The sequence below is a fragment of the Pelecanus crispus genome, chromosome 2 (genome assembly GCF_030463565.1).
Source record: "Pelecanus crispus isolate bPelCri1 chromosome 2, bPelCri1.pri, whole genome shotgun sequence".
Taxonomy (NCBI): Eukaryota; Metazoa; Chordata; class Aves; order Pelecaniformes; family Pelecanidae; genus Pelecanus; species Pelecanus crispus.
Window position 1 is genome coordinate 82,847,753 of NC_134644.1, and position 16,122 is coordinate 82,863,874.

General features: G+C 46.6%; 1 protein-coding gene across 1 annotated transcript; it reads left to right on the forward strand.

Annotated features, from left to right (window-relative positions):
- Positions 1 to 14,465: 14,465 nt before the first annotated feature.
- Positions 14,466 to 15,077, forward strand: RNF152 (ring finger protein 152). Its single transcript, XM_009484540.2, has one exon. The coding sequence runs from the start codon at positions 14,466 to 14,468 to the stop codon at positions 15,075 to 15,077; it is 612 nt and encodes a 203-aa protein (XP_009482815.2).
- The last annotated feature ends 1,045 nt before the right edge of the window (positions 15,078 to 16,122 follow it).

Consider the following 16,122-nt stretch of genomic DNA (forward strand, 5'->3'; position numbering starts at 1 on the left):
TTCCGCAAACTCAGTGTGAAAGAAACTGGCAGAGACTTCATTGCTTAAAAAATACAGAGCACAGTATGAAGGAGTGGTTTAAAGTATAGTAAAGGATTTTTCAAATCCATGCTGTTATTTGGCAAAACTTGAAGTATTTTTTTCTTTCTGTCTTGATTTAGTAAAATATTTTGATCATTTTTGTGGTTGGCGAAAAAACAAAATTACTTTTCATAAAAAAGAGAGTGTGTTTGTTTGCTTTTTAAAGCAGTAATCATTAAAGTGAAAGACACCTGACAGTGAAGTCACTTAAGCAAAAGTTAGGAAAACACTGACCCAACTCTAAAAAGTAACAACGATGTCAGTAAACTAAATAATTCTGAAAACCTTTTGGCTGGAAAGCAAGGGATGTTGTAGTTAGTGGCACAATGCAAATCTGGGTCCAGAGCTGAAATTTTTTTCATCCTAGTCAAGAATTTGTTTTGGCAGTAAGGAAGAGGTATTTTTTGAATCTGTTCTGTAACATTGATTTTTCTGTCTGTGGGCCAAATCCTCAATGGGCATTTAGTCGGTGTCGTTCTTTGGCATTGGTTTGGCTGTGTGCACTGATGTTTCCTGTCTTCAGTGCACCACTGTAAGGCACACAGATATACTACTATAATAAAAATGGAATAAAGACCTCACCTGAGTGGAATCTGGTCGAATTCTGCATAGATGCATAAAGCTGTCTGCATACACACCATGCTTTCTTAGATCATCTCTTCCAATGCAATGCTTTCTGGAGTGGCAAGACAGACTTTTGGCCTTTTCCCCTTTCTTTTTGCAGTCCCACCTCTTTGGTTCCTAACTGCTATTCTGTGTGATGCTACATGGAATACATGCTGGAAATAAGTGATGAGGCTTATCTGATGTAAGTCTTCAAAAGCAATTAATGACTTTGGGATGTACTCTTGAGACCCTTGGGATGAATGTGACTATTTGTGGACGTCATCTACCTGGACTTTAGCACAGCCTTTGACACAGTCTCCCATAACATTCTCTTTGGGAAGCTGGCAGCTCATGGCTTGGATGGGCGTAGTCTTCGCTGGGTAAAAAACTGGCTGGGTGGCCAAGCCCAGAGAGTAGTGGTGAATGGAGTTAAGTCCAGTTGGCGGACGGTCACGAGCGGTGTTCCCCAGGGCTCTGTTTTGGGGCCAGCCTTGTTTAATATCTTTATCGATGATCTGGATGAGGGGGTTAAGTGCACCCTCAGTAAGTTTGCAGATGACACCAAGTTGGGTGGGAGCGTCAATCTGCTGGAGGGTAGGATGGCCCTGCAGAGGGACCTGGACAGGCTGGACTGATGGGCCGAGGCCAACTGTATGAGGTTTAACAAGGCCAAGTGCCGGGTCCTGCACTTCGGTCACAAGAACCCCATGCAACGCTACAGGCTTGGGGAAGAGTGGCTGGAAAGCTGCCTGGCCAAAAAGGACCTGGGGGTGTTGGTCGACAGGCGGCTGAACATGCGCCAGCAGTGTGCCCAGGTGGCCAAGAAGGCCAACAGCATCCTGGCTTGTATCAGGAATAGTGCGGCCAGCAGGAGCAGGGAAGTGATTGTTCCCCTGTACTCGGCACTGGTGAGGCTGCACCTGCAATACTGTGTCCAGTTTTGGGCCCCTCAATACAAGAAAGACATTGAGGTGCTGGAGCATGTTCAGAGAAGGGCAACGAAGCTGGTGAAGGGTCTTGAGCACAGGTCTTATGAGGAGCGGCTGAGGGAACTGGGGTTGTTTAGCCTGGAGAAGAGGAGGCTGAGGGGAGACCTTATCGCTCTCTACAACTACCTGAAAGGAGGTTGTAGTGAGGTGGGTGTTGGTCTCTTCTCCCAAGTAACAAGCAATAGGACGAGAGGAAATGGCCTCAAGCTGCGTCAGGGGAGGTTTAGATTGGATATTAGGAAAAATTTCTTCATGGAAAGGGTAGTCAAGCATTGGAACAGGGTGCCCAGAGAGGTGGTGGAGTCCCCATCCCTGGAAGCATTCAAAAAACGGGTAGATGTGGCACTTGGGGACATGGTTTAGTCTAGTCTACCCTTGATTGGTTTAGTGTGGACTTGGTAGTGTAGGTTAATGGTTGGACTGGATGATCTTAAAGGTCTTTTCCAACCTAAACGATTCTATGATTCGATGATTCTGTTTTTAGATAGTCCTGAACCACATGCCCTTTCAAAGTAAGATCCTTTAGATCCTTAGCAAGAAACACCTGTAAAAACCAGCAATGCTATCAACCACATAGTCCTCTTCAGGCTTCGATCACATGATGAAATGTGACTTGTCTGTTGAAAATGCCTCATGTTGTGATTTTTTTTTTTTTTAACCCAACAACCAAAAGAAAGCTGAGTAACAGTCTTTGTAAACATGCTGCTATGAAACTACTGCTGATAGCTGGAGTGTATTTATCTCATTTGCCTTTGCTAGACTTGGAAAGAAAAAGAAATCATGGTGTATGGCTAGACTTAAACATTCCACATTCAGCAGTAGACCGATGTGAGTAAGAGGTACTTCTGGCTCACTCAGTGCCTGACCACATCAGAAGAAAAATTGTTGCAGAGTCAGTGCAAAAAGCTCTGTTTGCCCTTTGCATTACCTTTTTATAAATTTCTTCTTCTGAAAGAAAACAGTCAAATTGAAATGAAAGTTGAAATGAGCTGACATTTTAATGGAAATGACCATTTTTGCCTAAGGAGAAAGTATTTGCTTAATTTGATCTGAAACTGCCAATGAATTTGTTCACCTCAAAACTACATTTCTTTAATTAGCTCCAACTCAGGTGCAGAAATCATGAGACTGGCTTGCAAGACAGAGACTGAAGTTTAGGGGGTTCTACCTAACTGGGATTTGGGGCTTCTGAAGTTCATGTTTTCAGGCTTTTCTTAGGAAAACGGGGCTAGCAGCTTTCTTTTTACTGAGTACTGAATTGATTGTCCATAATCCTGTGAGCCTAGGACTCACTGTGGCTGTATACTATCAGGATTGTGATGAAGTCTTGAGCATTAGCAATATTTTGCTCGTTATCTTTTCTAAGTTTGTTCTGCTGTTACATTGCAAGGACTGTAGAACTAGGCCCAAAATTAAGAGGTAAAGCAGTTTGCTTCATTTTGATTGTAGCATAACACAGTACTTTCCGAGGATTTGCACTCCTTCATACAGCAAAAATGCTGTATACTGTTAGTTAAGTGCTGCCAAACGGAGGGTATTTTCACACCAGGATGTTTCAAAAGCAGCCAGACTCTGACTGGCAGAAGTATGATCGGTGATGTCTGGCCCAAACTTTGAAACTCGCTGTAAAGAATGAAATACAACCTGACAAAGCTTGGCAGGTCTGATAAACTTCTTGCAGCTACAGAAGGTGAGTGGCTCTTGGAATCGTATACCGTCTCTGTGAAGGAAAGCAACAGTAGATTTCACGTAATATGGGCAAGAATAGTTTATCTTCCTGTGCCGGAGCATTTGAGCAGCCAGCTGACAGTCCCCATCACGGCGTGGCTGCCGGAGCAGAGAGCCTAGCAGCTCTGCAGCTTTGAGCTCCGTCTTCCAGAGCTGTACTTTATCTCAGCCCACCGGAGAGGGTTGTGGTGGTGGTGCTGACCAGAGTTGCTAACCTGAGTTATGGTCGTTGCCCTCAACTCGCTTAGCTGCGAGACTACTTTTGTCTGCAAACGGTGCTGGTTCATATGAGGGAGAGAGACTGCAAATCCCCTTGCTCTGTTCTAGGCTTCATCCTAGAATTCCATCCATGGGAGTCTTCTCTTTCTCTCATGGGCTTGTCCATGTCCGTGGGTATGAAGGAGAGAGCTGAGAGCCTTTCCTGGTGTCAGTTTGTTGTCTCACCACTAGTCTCAAATTTTCCGTGGTGGAACTGGGGCTTCGAGTTGTGATGTGGAGAGCTGGTTGGGTTAGTTGATGTGCAACCAGCTGGTCTCGTTGCAGGCTGTTTTGGGAAGGTTGTGTTGTGTTTCCTCAGGTTGCACGTTTTCAGGGTGGCACAGGGGAATTAAAGGCATCTGCACTTTGAGATTACCTTAATCTGCCTGTGGCTGCTGACACCAGGCTCTGTGTTGGTTGTGTTAATGTGTGTTAGTGTGTTAAGTATGTAAACATGCAACTGGCCTCATGAGCATGTGTTATCCCATTAACTTCCGCGGCTAATGTCAGGCCATGCGCTTTGTAACTTGTCTGAACTGGAGCTTGTGGAGTGTTTGTAGTCACGGGTAGAAACGTGCTTTGGAAAAGTATTGGAAGAAATTACTTATCCAGTGTAGCCTGCTAGATCTCTTTGAGGATTTTACTGGTGTAAAGACAGAGTGATAATTCACGAAATAGGAAATCATCAATAAATATGCAGTTCAGGCTTGGTCTAACTCTGCTTGTGATCCGTATTTGCTGTGAGAGTTGGACTGTTCCCAAAATTCAGGAAGTGAGGGTGGTATTAATGTTATTAGCTGACACCGTGTTACAGGGTGAATGATTAGTTTCCAATAAGAAAGGAGCTTTTGGACTGGTTCCAGTTCCTTTTGGTGTAGTCTGCAAACCAGAATGACCAGCGCCCTGACCTGGAGTAGCTGTTGCGTTTATCAGAGACTGAAAATGCATGAAGATCACTATTTGTCTGCATTAGGAAATGACACAGCAGTTGACCTTGAGGAGGCATATTAGTTAGCTATCTTCCACCCTCTTGTGAAGATAAGTGCTTGGAAGTGGTTCTTCTGTGTTAGGACATCTGTTACACCTTTTCTCTTGATAAAAAGGGGACTTTACTCCCGTGTGCTGCCCACTTAGCAGATTTCAGGAGAAAGGTAAAAAGATGAAAAAAGCTTCCCCCTCCATGTAATCTCCCTCAAACCTTATTCTACTTCTTTCTGGTCTATGAAAGAAGAGAATTTCCTTACTTATTGTTATGTGGCTTCTAAAAAATATTTGCCAATTTCTTAATCCCGTCTGTTTTGATGTAAAAGGATTAATTACGTTGATTCCCCTAGGTCTGTTCCTCTGCTTCCTTCTGAAGGAAGGGAAAGGAACAGCCCCTTCGCTCACCCAAACCAAACAAACCCCAAACCATCCCAGCCCTTGAGAGCAGCCGTGTGAAGGTATGTGGTCAGTGATGTGGGTCTCAGAACCACATCCTCAGGAAGCTGCGGTGGGTGAGTGCAGAGCATATGCAGCAGGTGGGGTGTACAAGGTGGGAGCGCAGAGCCGAGTTGCAACGACTAAAACTCTCGTTTGAAGGACTTGTGCTTCCTGAGGTAAGTGTGAAATTGAGTTTCAGTTCTTGCATTGTATAGGTGATATATGGACGTGTTGAGTATCGATTCCTTTCTCTCCTCCTCCGTTCAGGCTCACAGGCTGGTGGGTTTTGACCTAGTTTTTATCAAAACCCACTCAGTGACCTCAGAGAGCTGTAGCACTCTCTCCTGTAATTATAGACTGGTGTCTTAATACACTAATTCAAGCTGATTCCCACTCAATCACCCACTGACCTATATCAGTGAGAAATGTCTGCATTTGAGCTTTATTTAAAATTACTTTTTCTTTTTTGGATGGAATATTTTGTAAGTCTAATGCCATATCCTCAGGGGAGGGAGGGAAGAATCTTTTAATTAAGTTTCTCATCAGGTATCAGGCAAATTCTATCAATGGCAGATGAAGCATAAAGCTTTAATGGGAGAGCAAAATTTGTCATTTAAGTGATCAGGTGCTTCATGCCTCTCTCCCTCTTAGCATTTTCAGTGCCACAGAATTCTGTCATGTTGCCATAAATGAAAATCTCTTGGAAAGAAGATGTTGCGTGACATTTAAAAGCTGTTATTCAGAGTGAGTTTAATGCCCATAGCTTTACTCTTTGGATGGGCGAAGCTCCTCCTGTAAGATTGCGGGATTTTGGCCTTAGTAACTTAATTTGTGACCTCACTTTAAGTTAGGGAAACAACTTCTAAATCTGTCTTTGCCAACCACCTGCTCCCTATGTCCTGGTCATAAATATCTAGCAGTGCTGCTTTTATTCAGGGGGTGAGGGTTAGATGTCTTTTCATGCCACCCCTCCCATCCCTATTCCTCTTGATGTCAGCTTGAATGGCAAATGGGTGTCTCATTTGGTAGCGGAAAAACCTGGCTTTTAATTCCTCTCACCCTGGGATTTAGGAGTGAGTCAGGCATAATTAAGAGCAGTCAGCAAAACTAAAGAAGTGCTAATGGCCCTGCAAGTGTTGTGCTTGGAGTGGGCTGTAGAAATGAGCATCAGCCCTTGGGATGCTTTGAATGCTGGGGACTTCGTTTATTTGCAAATTGGGAGGGGAACCGTTTAATATCCTGTGCTGGGAAATTTTCAGATGTGGGATGTCTTAGGACCACAGTCAGGACTCTCATCCTGTCAGTGCATCCCTTATGGAGGAAGAGAAATGCTCGGACTTACGGACAGCAGAAGCGGTGAGGAGTACCTTGACTCCTTCTGGCGGGGCAGAGCTGCACCTGGGGGTCCCCTGTTCTCTGCCAGGCTGGAGGGAGCCTGGGAGATTTAGGGGACCGTAGTAGCTCTGGGCAGCTTGGCAAGTGACCTTGTCAAAAACCTACAGATGTGGCAGAGTTGGGCTGGTGAGGAGCAGGTCAGGCTCCCAGAGCCTGGGCTCCAGGGCCACCTGCACGGAGGGCTGCCGAGGGGCTGGGTGGGCAGGAAAACTGACTGCTTTCTGTCTGAAACCAGCACATTTCTGTGGAATATTTTGATTTCAAATAGTGTTTCTTACTGCTAAAGCACCTCAAGTGAAACTGTCTGATGAGTGTAGCTGTACTGTTTTGACTCAGCAGTAAGAAACCGTACCCGTCGTTTGCTGACCTGGCATGTTGCAGGTGATTAGTAGTGTTTGCTGTTGGAACAAAGTGCAGCTTATCCTGGTCATATTTGACCAAAATAAGGTCTTTGGAGCCAGGGAATGTGGACGTGTCAAAGTTTGCAGATAAAAGGAGGGAGCAGCGCAGCTAGCGACGTGAGAAGGAGCAACGAACAGCGTGTGAGTCGCTCTCTGTTTTCTACAAACACCAAAGGTTGGTGTTTTCACCTGATCTGTTTTTGCTCCAAAAACATAAACTTCTGCATCTAGTTACATTCCTGTGGGTGACCTTTCTGCCTCTGTCTCCTGTTGCTAGCGGTGGCTGGTGACAATTTCTAAGGTAAATGCTGTGGGATGATACCTTGCAACTAGGCTCCTTTTTTGTGATCCACCTCCGATCGCTCAGCTGCCAGAGAGGCAGGGCAGCTGCTGTCCTCTTTGATCTGCACCGCTGAGATCATCCAGAGCAGATTCTCCATCAGCATGGATCCCCTGGCGCTGGTTCATAGGATGTTGTAGGCTCATATATCACAGTTTCACTCAGCTTTATTTTTTTGTGGCTTTATGCATCCGGGAGTGTGTACACCTGAATCTCATCTTGGCAAGGGCTGGGCTAAAGCTAAAGGGACAGTGCCAGCTTGCACTGGCTAAGGATTTGGCCAAATTAAAACGCTTTTGTTCTGCAATATTTCTGTGTAATTATGAATAACTAAATGGGAAGGATGGTGCCTGGGAAAATAGGTAATTCTGGAGAGAAGAATGGATTAACTTTGTTGTCTTATTGTTAGCTTTATGTCCCTCAAAATGCATATAGCCTCTCAGTTGTAATCTACATGGTAGATGAACTGTGTCCGTGGAGATACTTTAACTTCTGGATTATAGGCTCTCATGATTTTCACGGTCTATGGAAAAGCTGATACGTTTAATGAAAGCCACAAAATATCTCAGGCGTACCATGGAGATGCTGCCAGCTGGAAGAGATGGGGAGAAATGGGTGGTTTTCTGAGCTTTGTTGATTCTCTGTTGCAAAAAAAGAATCTGTCCAGATCTGTCACCTCTGCCCGGTAGCTCATGAAGTGAGAAGTGGAGCTGTGATGAAGTTGTCCAGGAGCTTTGAGGCAATCTGGGTTGTGCTTGCATGACCTTGGACCAACTGCTTTGTCTCTCAGCACTTCTTTTCTTAGATGATGAAAAGATATAATGATGATAATACTTCTCTCTTAACAAGGGTGTTGTGATGAATAAATTAATTAATCGTTGTGCTGTTCTCAGTTACTATGGTAATTAGTGCTACAGAACAGCCTAAAAATAAATAGGATCATTTAGTGAAGGATATTCAGGGGAAATCAGGTAGTACGTCCTGGGCATTTGCAACAGCCCCAGTGTGTTTTGTCCAAACATGAATTTGTTGAAAACATACACGGATGATGAATTTTGTAGCAGAAATGCTTCCAAATATTAAATATGTTCCTTCCTCCTCACTGGCAGTTTGAAGCAACTCTAGCCCCCATTTCTTTCCATATCTGTGGGCAGATGATTCTTGCAATTAGTTCCCCTATTGAGAACAGTACCCCTCCCCTCACCCCCATCTCCTTCCCTGCCTAAGGGCACCTGAAATGAATGGATCTTTCTTCATCATAAATCATACATACTCAGTAATACTGTCGAAGAATTCTTAATGTGTTTGGGGAGTTTACGTAATGAACCTTGCTTGAGAAAGGTGAAGTATCATCAGTGCACTGCCTTGCTGAAAGTCTGTTATTAACCTTGCCGTACAGCAAGTAGAGCATGCTTAAATATGTGCATAAATACTGGGCAAAAATAATACTGTGCATGCCTAAATACTGTGCAAAGTTTTTGAGGCTTTCTTTCAGTCATCAGCTAACTACATCAGCATGCCTCGAAGCCAGTCTTTAAAAATGTGATATGATGTTTAATCTTCTGTGAATTGTATTAAATTCCACAGGCATCATTAAAGTATATTTTGGGGGCTTTCAAGTTAGTATAATTTTGGGCCCTAATAAGTTAGGAAGTATGTGTGAAGACAGTTTTGAGTTCTCCAGTGGTGGCAGCACCCCTTCAAGGCTGTGGTTTCCATTGCTTAGTATCACTGGGGCTGTCCTTGCATAGAAAAAATATTATGTCAGTAGGCAAGGATTTGCCATTACTCTGTTCTCTGACTTGTCCAACTCCCATTGGATGGATGTTCAATGTCTGTCTTTGCACTGGTTTCCAAAAATAGCTGTCTTTTCTGACCTGGCCAGTTGGGGACCACTTTATAGTTAGCACTTGTGCAGAGCTTTCTCTGCAGCAAACCTGTGCTTTCTTCTTCCTCTTGCTGTGTGTAGCTGTGCTATACTAGCTGCAGCAACCTTCATCTGTTCACCTCCTGCAGTACCTCCCTACGTTGTGCTGGGAAGCTACGAATTGGAAGAGAGCAACAAATGCCCCTTCCCCTTTCTCCCTCTTTGGGAGTAGGAAGCTGGTGCCTTGGCATTCCTGACCTCGTGCTCACCCAAAAAAAGAGAGCTTGGGGCTCTGCTGTGGCCTCCGACAGACCAGATGGCATAACTGACAAACAGCTGAAATACCTGTTTTTTTCTCCAGACCTTTACTGCTCTTGAGTCATGCGATCATTTCTGAAATCTTAAAAACCCTTAGCTCGTGCAGAGGGCAGCCCAAATCTGCAAGGAGAACCTTTGTGCCATGCTCTCAGCCACCCGGCTGTCCTTTGATCTTCTGCTGCAGGGGTCACCAGCTTTGCGGGTTCCTCCCCAGGTCTCTGTAACCGCTTGCGAATCTTTCGTCTTGCCGGCCAGCGGTAGCCCTATGGATGTTGGGCAGACCCACAGCAAGGGGAAGAGGGTGCAGGGGAGGCAGAGAGGTCTCCTGATGCTTCTTTGCAAGGCCTGTCTCTTCTCGCTTCCTTTGCTCTTGCTGCACCTTTCTGACACTTGAGTTTTGGAGCTTGTGGATTTTCTTACCCAGTTAGTTTTTATTTGTGTTACTAGTTAGATCTCAGCCCTGAAGAGCTTCCAGTCGCTGTCAGGTCTGTGCCAGGCAGAGTCACTGCTCGCAGTTGCCTCTGTCTGTGTGCATGGTTTCACTGTCATAGTCCCCAGCCCTCCCTTCCACATGTGTGCCCCTATCCACGCAGACATACACGCTGTCTCTCTTGCGGAGACCTACAGATATCCCTGAAAGTCTTTTCTGATTTCCCCCCCGCCCTGGTTTTCCTGGCAACAGTCCCCTTGCCCCCCTTGGGTGTCACTGGGTGATGAGAGCAAATAATGACAAAACAATGGTTTTGGCTGATGCTGCCGTCAGCCGTGCCCTCACGTGCAGCCTGGCTGCCTCTTGGTCTTCGTGCTCGAAGCGCCGAGAAGAGTCCAGTCTGAGTAAGCTCTGAGCGAGCTGTTCACCTGTGATAGCTCAGTACCTCCAACTAGTACGGGGGTGCGTTGAGCACAAACCAGAGTTCAGTCCCCTGTCCAAGAGGAGGTCTGCTGCAGTGTTAAATCTTGGCATACTTATTAAGGTGAAGTGGTGAGTACTGAGAGAGCTCCCGTGGCTTTTTCCTTCCTAACTATATACTGCAAAATGAATCAAATAGATATTACGCAGTTTAATTCTGACTGTAGATGATGGCTTGACTTTCTTTTATCCCCAAACCAAGCTGTGGCAGAGTGCAGGAGGGTCATGGGGCTTTCAGTATGGTTGGGAATAAAGTTACATTGCACCCATGAAGCTACATGTCCAACCTTTGAACAAGGCAGTGTCAGCAAAGGCCAAGGGGTTAGATGGCTGTGGCTACTCTTTAACTTGTCTTTAGACATACTCTGAAGGAATCATACTAACCTCTCTACTTACCGGTTGTTACCACTGGTCTCTCAAAATACACCTCTGATCATTATTTGAAACATTTTGGGAAAGTAAGAAATGTCATAATTTGGTATAGGTATATGCACGATGCAACTGTGTTATGTGAAGTAATGTTTATACCTGTTCTTTCGGAGAAAAAAAAAAAGGAAAGGAAAAAAGCGTAACTTCAAGACACACAGTTGGAAGTGACTGTTTCCTCGATTCAGCACCAGGTCAAAATGGGGTTGTCACTATAAGTACCGCTTCTGAAATACATCTGCACATATCTGAACAATTTATGTCATGTACGTGGTAAGCCCTATCTTAACCTTTTACTTTGGCTCCGTTGTTTTCCTTTTTCTTCCTATAGATTGTGCTAATGCTTTACAACTTTGATCTCCTGAAGAAATGCTTCACAGCATTACTTAGTGTTCAAACAAGCTGAGGTCTTCTTGGGATGGATTTTCTTCCTTTTCCTTAGGGTGCGGTTGGCTTGGAGGTGACACTTGTTTTATTCTTCAGTTCTGAATAACTCATCTCATTCTCTCGTAGCACTGATCTACAGTAAGGATGTCACTGGGACAGGGATGAGGAGCTTGATAGCATATGTGTATATGACTCCGGGACAAGGATATGCAGTCAGAAAAATGATCTTGATCCCAATCACGTTCACATCAATAGAAACTGGTTTACCTTTAGCACTGTAAATGGAGAGAGATGGTTGTAGGTGACAGCTAAATGAGGTCAGAAAACTTCACCAGTCAGTTCACTGACATCCAAAATGGGGAGGGCAGAGCTTCGGTGCAGAGATATTGATCTACATCTGCAGAAGGACTACTTCCACTCTGTTTTTAAACATAAGCCTTACCTTGTGAATTTCCAGGCACTGGGGCTTTTTCTCATAAAAATGCTGCAGTATTGTTATACCTATTTTTTTGAAATAGATTTGCAGATAGGTCAGAGTTGCTTCTTTTAATGTCTGAGCTCAAGTTTGGCATGGGCAGTGTGTGACTAAGAAGATTTTGTATGGATACTTCTGTGCAAAATATAAAACTGCTGGATTGCTTGTGGCTAATCACTGAAAACTGGATCTGAAGACTTCAGTGGTCCCTTCCTGAGTTCCTATAACTAATTTCTTATCTGGCCTTTGTCTTTTAATGTTTTTCAGGCAGGAATTGCCTAGCATTGTGGTTAGCTCTCTTTCATTTTTCTCTCTCAGCTGCGTGCCAGTCTTTTAATGGCCCTTCCTGACAGTCGTCTTTGTGCCTGCCTGTACCGTTAGGGATGTGGTGGTGGTAACAGGAAGGAGAGGATAAAGAAGATAAAACCTCTACTAATTTTCTTCCACTTTCCTTCAGTGTGGCCGCGTTAGGCCCCCTCTGCGCAGCGGGATATCTGTTAATGCCGCGTGTAATACGGCGCTGGGGCGGAGCAGGCGCCGCATGGACCCGTGCTGGCTTCACGCTGGTGGGGTCTCTTCCCAGCAGTGGCCTCTGTGCCGTGTTCAGTCAAAGCATCCCGAAAGTGCCGCTCGGGTGGCTGGCACGTGCCGTTTCCCCCCGCAGCCATTGCCCGCATTTCACGAGCTCCTGCCTCCATAACTGCAGCCCCTGCTGCCTCCTGAGTCAGGATTGTCACTGCCTGTTTGTTGAAGCGCCTGGTGAGCCAAAATCCGCTGCTGTTACAAAATCATCAGCAGGGCCAGTTCTGCCAATGTCGGGTGATATCAGTCGTTAGCATCTGAAGAGATGACGTGTATTTTGTTTTCCCTGTTCAAATACTGGTAACTTGCCAGAAGCAGGATATGGGACAGTGTGGTCCAGAGGGCTGACCTGCACTGCAAACCCCACGTCTCTGCCTGCCTTCTCTTCTTGAACTACGTTATTTCTGTTTTACTGATGTCACCCATCGATTAGCATGTTGCAACCTAGTTGCTATGATCTGGAGAGAAGAGCAAGAAATAATTGTATGGAAAGGAAGAAGTCCTCTGACAGTTGTGATCCTCAGGTGTTAACTCTATTTTGGGAGTAACGTTGCAATAAGAGAAGATCAAAGGTCACCATGCAAATATTTTGGCTTTTCTTTATTGTATTCTCTGGATGCAAATTCAGGCTGATACTTGTTCAAAAACAGCAAGGAAGGCAATGCAGAAAGTTGTAAAAATGTCACCCCTTCATATTTATCATGTGTTGGAGTGACCAAAATCAAACAAAGCTCAACAACTCACTATGAGAGTAAACACAGCTGCCTTTTTTTGCATAGCTATAAGAAATAAGTGGGGAAACGCAAAGAATCCCTTTATAATGAATAGTTTAGAACAAGGTTAGTAACAATTTGCCTTTAATTCAGTACATTAACAGATTGTTCTCTATAGCGTTCGGCAGTCCTGGGTCTAAACAGAGCCTTTTGTCTCGGGTGAAGTTTTCATCAGTGAGAAGGTGTACGTTTCAGAGGGCCATGTTCAACAAGCTGCTCGTGTAACCAGGCAAAGAGTTAATTTGACTGAAAACCATGCCATTCCTTTTTGTTGTGTGCAAATGTGGGTGTTTCAGTCTAGTTACTTGGTTGCTCATTCATGCACAGGCATAAGTTCAGGAGCCTGTGCAAATGCATCCGTTTAAAGATATTTTTTCTTTCCCCCACCTTTCACGGAGACTTAGCAGTTGAGCCAAATAGCTAAAAATCTTCAGGGGTTTAAAGGATTAAATGAGAACAATTGTTAAGGTGCAGGAAGGGCTGAAAAGTCCTGAAAATATGACAGGTGGTAGATGCTGAAGGAACTGCTTAGTGAACTCCAGCCTCCCCTGTTATGGGTATAAATATAACTGTGAGTGGTGGACTGGTGGGTTGGTAGGGATTTTATAGCTGGGGAAAAAAAAAAAAGGCGGGGGGGGAGATCTAGTGATGGTTGACCTGAAGGTTTGCCGCTGGGCAGTTTGGTGAAGCCAGTGGGAAGATGGTTTCTTGTTAAGGGTCGCAAAATTTGTTTCTCCCGCCAGATTACAAGGTCGGCGCAAGTTTTCATTCCCCCTCAGCTGGGCTCTTTCGTTCCCGCTGGTTCCTGCAAGTGACCTGTTCCTTCACGTTTTTCTGTTTGTCTCAGGTACTGAAAGGCTCGGGCCGGAGGTTTTCCTGCGCTCTCCCTAGCTGCTGCCTGGTGCTGCCCTGAGGAGAAGTGTCGGGAAGGCGGGTGCTGCCCTGAGGAGAAGCATCGGGAAGGCGGGTGCTGCCCTGAGGGGGAGAAGTGTCGGGAAGGCGGGTGCTGCCCTGAGGAGAAGCATCGAGAAGGCGGGTGCTGCCCTGAAGTGAAGGGGAGAAGTGTCGGGAAGGCGGGTGCTGCCCTGAGGGGGAGAAGCATCGGGAAGGCGGGTGCTGCCCTGAGGAGAAGCATCGGGAAGGCGGGTGCTGCCCTGAGGGGGAGAAGTGTCAGGAAGGCGGGTGCTGCCCTGAGGAGAAGCGTCGAGAAGGCAGGTGCTGCCCTGAAGTGAAGGGGAGAAGTGTCGAGAAGGTGGGTGCTGCCCTGAGGAGAAGCGTCGAGAAGGTGGGTGCTGCCCTGAGGAGAAGCATCGAGAAGGCGGGTGCTGCCCTGAAGTGAAGGGGAGAAGTGTCGGGAAGGCGGGTGCTGCCCTGAGGGGGAGAAGCATCTGGAAGGCGGGTGCTGCCCTGAGGAGAAGCGTCGGGAAGGCGGGTGCTGCTCCTTGGCTGCGAGGCGTGGGGGTGAGGCTCCTCGCGAGGCCCGCCGTGCCTCCCTGCGCCGGCTGCCATGGAGACCCTGTCGCAGGACTCTCTGCTGGAGTGCCAGATTTGCTTCAACTACTACAGCCCCCGCCGGCGGCCCAAGCTCCTGGACTGCAAGCACACTTGCTGCTCAGTGTGCCTGCAGCAGATGAGGACCAGCCAGAAGGACCTGCGGTGCCCCTGGTGCCGCGGGATCACCAAGCTGCCGCCGGGGTACTCTGTGTCGCAGCTGCCCGATGACCCCGAGGTGATCGCCGTCATTGCCATCCCCCACACCTCGGAGCACACCCCCGTCTTCATCAAACTCCCCAGCAACGGGTGCTACATGCTGCCCTTGCCCCTCTCCAAGGAGAGGGCGCTACTGCCGGGAGACATTGGCTGCCGCCTCCTGCCCGGCAGCCAGCAGAAGTCCCTGGCAGTGGTGACGATCCCGGCGGAGCAGCAGCCGCTGCAGGGCGGCCTTCCGGCCGAGGCCGGAGCGGAGGAGCCGGACCGGAGAGGCGTTGTGAAAAGCTCCACCTGGTCGGGGGTTTGCACTGTGATCCTGGTGGCCTGCGTCCTGGTCTTTCTCCTGGGCATCGTCCTCCACAACATGTCATGCATTTCCAAGCGCTTCACGGTGATCTCCTGCGGCTGAGGCGGGGAGGGGGTGTGCTCCCCCGGGGGTTGGGTTGGGTCGGTGGTGGTGGTGGTGGTGGTGGTGGTGGTGGTGGTTATCGAGCAAGACAATTCTGCGCAGCTTTGCCCAAGGACTGCAGAACGCTGTGCGCCGGGGCAGTGGTGCGCCGGCCCGGCCACAGCCCCCGCAGTGCGGCGTCAGGCCTCTCAGCAGCGTGCGGAGAAAACCACGTCCCGTGTCTGGCGGCAGCAGCACTGAGGAGGACTGCATGCATCACCGTAATCATTTATCAAAGGGACTGCAACTTACAGTGATTTTTTTTTATCGTGTTACGAGATTAAAGACATCTATGTAGCTGGTTATACTGTAAAGGATACGGTATGAGCTCTTCTCTAAACACAGTAGATTAAAATCAAAACTGCTCCATGTAGAATTAAAGGAGAATTGGCACGTGACTCTGTACAAGGTGTTCAATACCAGTCTGCACATGCATTATTTTTTAATGGGGGGAGGGAGGAAGACTTGTAAAACCAAGAAATCATTTAGCTGGTAAGGCATTTTATATGTTTTAAACTGCACATTAATTAAACCAAGTTAGGAAGTTGTACTATAGTTTTTAAAAGGAAGCGTTTTACAAGCAATCGTTTTGTTCTGTGGTGTGTGTTTTTTGCCTCTCTTGTTTTTCCTCATTTTTTTCAGCTACAGGGAAGTGGCACTTGCAGCCATCTTTTATTGAAGGAGCTTCTGAGCAGGGAGGCGAAGTGGGCTAGGAGGAATACCTAAAAATGCAGCCAAAACACTTCTGCCTAACTGGCTTCACACAAAGGATGGCTTTGAACAGTAAACACTGGACATGCTGTTTTACCTCCGATCTGGCAGCAGGGCTTCCTGACGATCTGGCCTTCATAATCATGAAGAAGTGGGTCATGAGAAGTCCTAGGACTCCTTCCTGCAAGGATGTGATAGAAAGTTGTTGTTCTTTTTCTTTTTCTAGAGGTTGGGTTTTCTTAATTGTTTTTAAAGAATTTAGACCTGGTTTGCCTCCTTCTTTCCTAGGAGATGC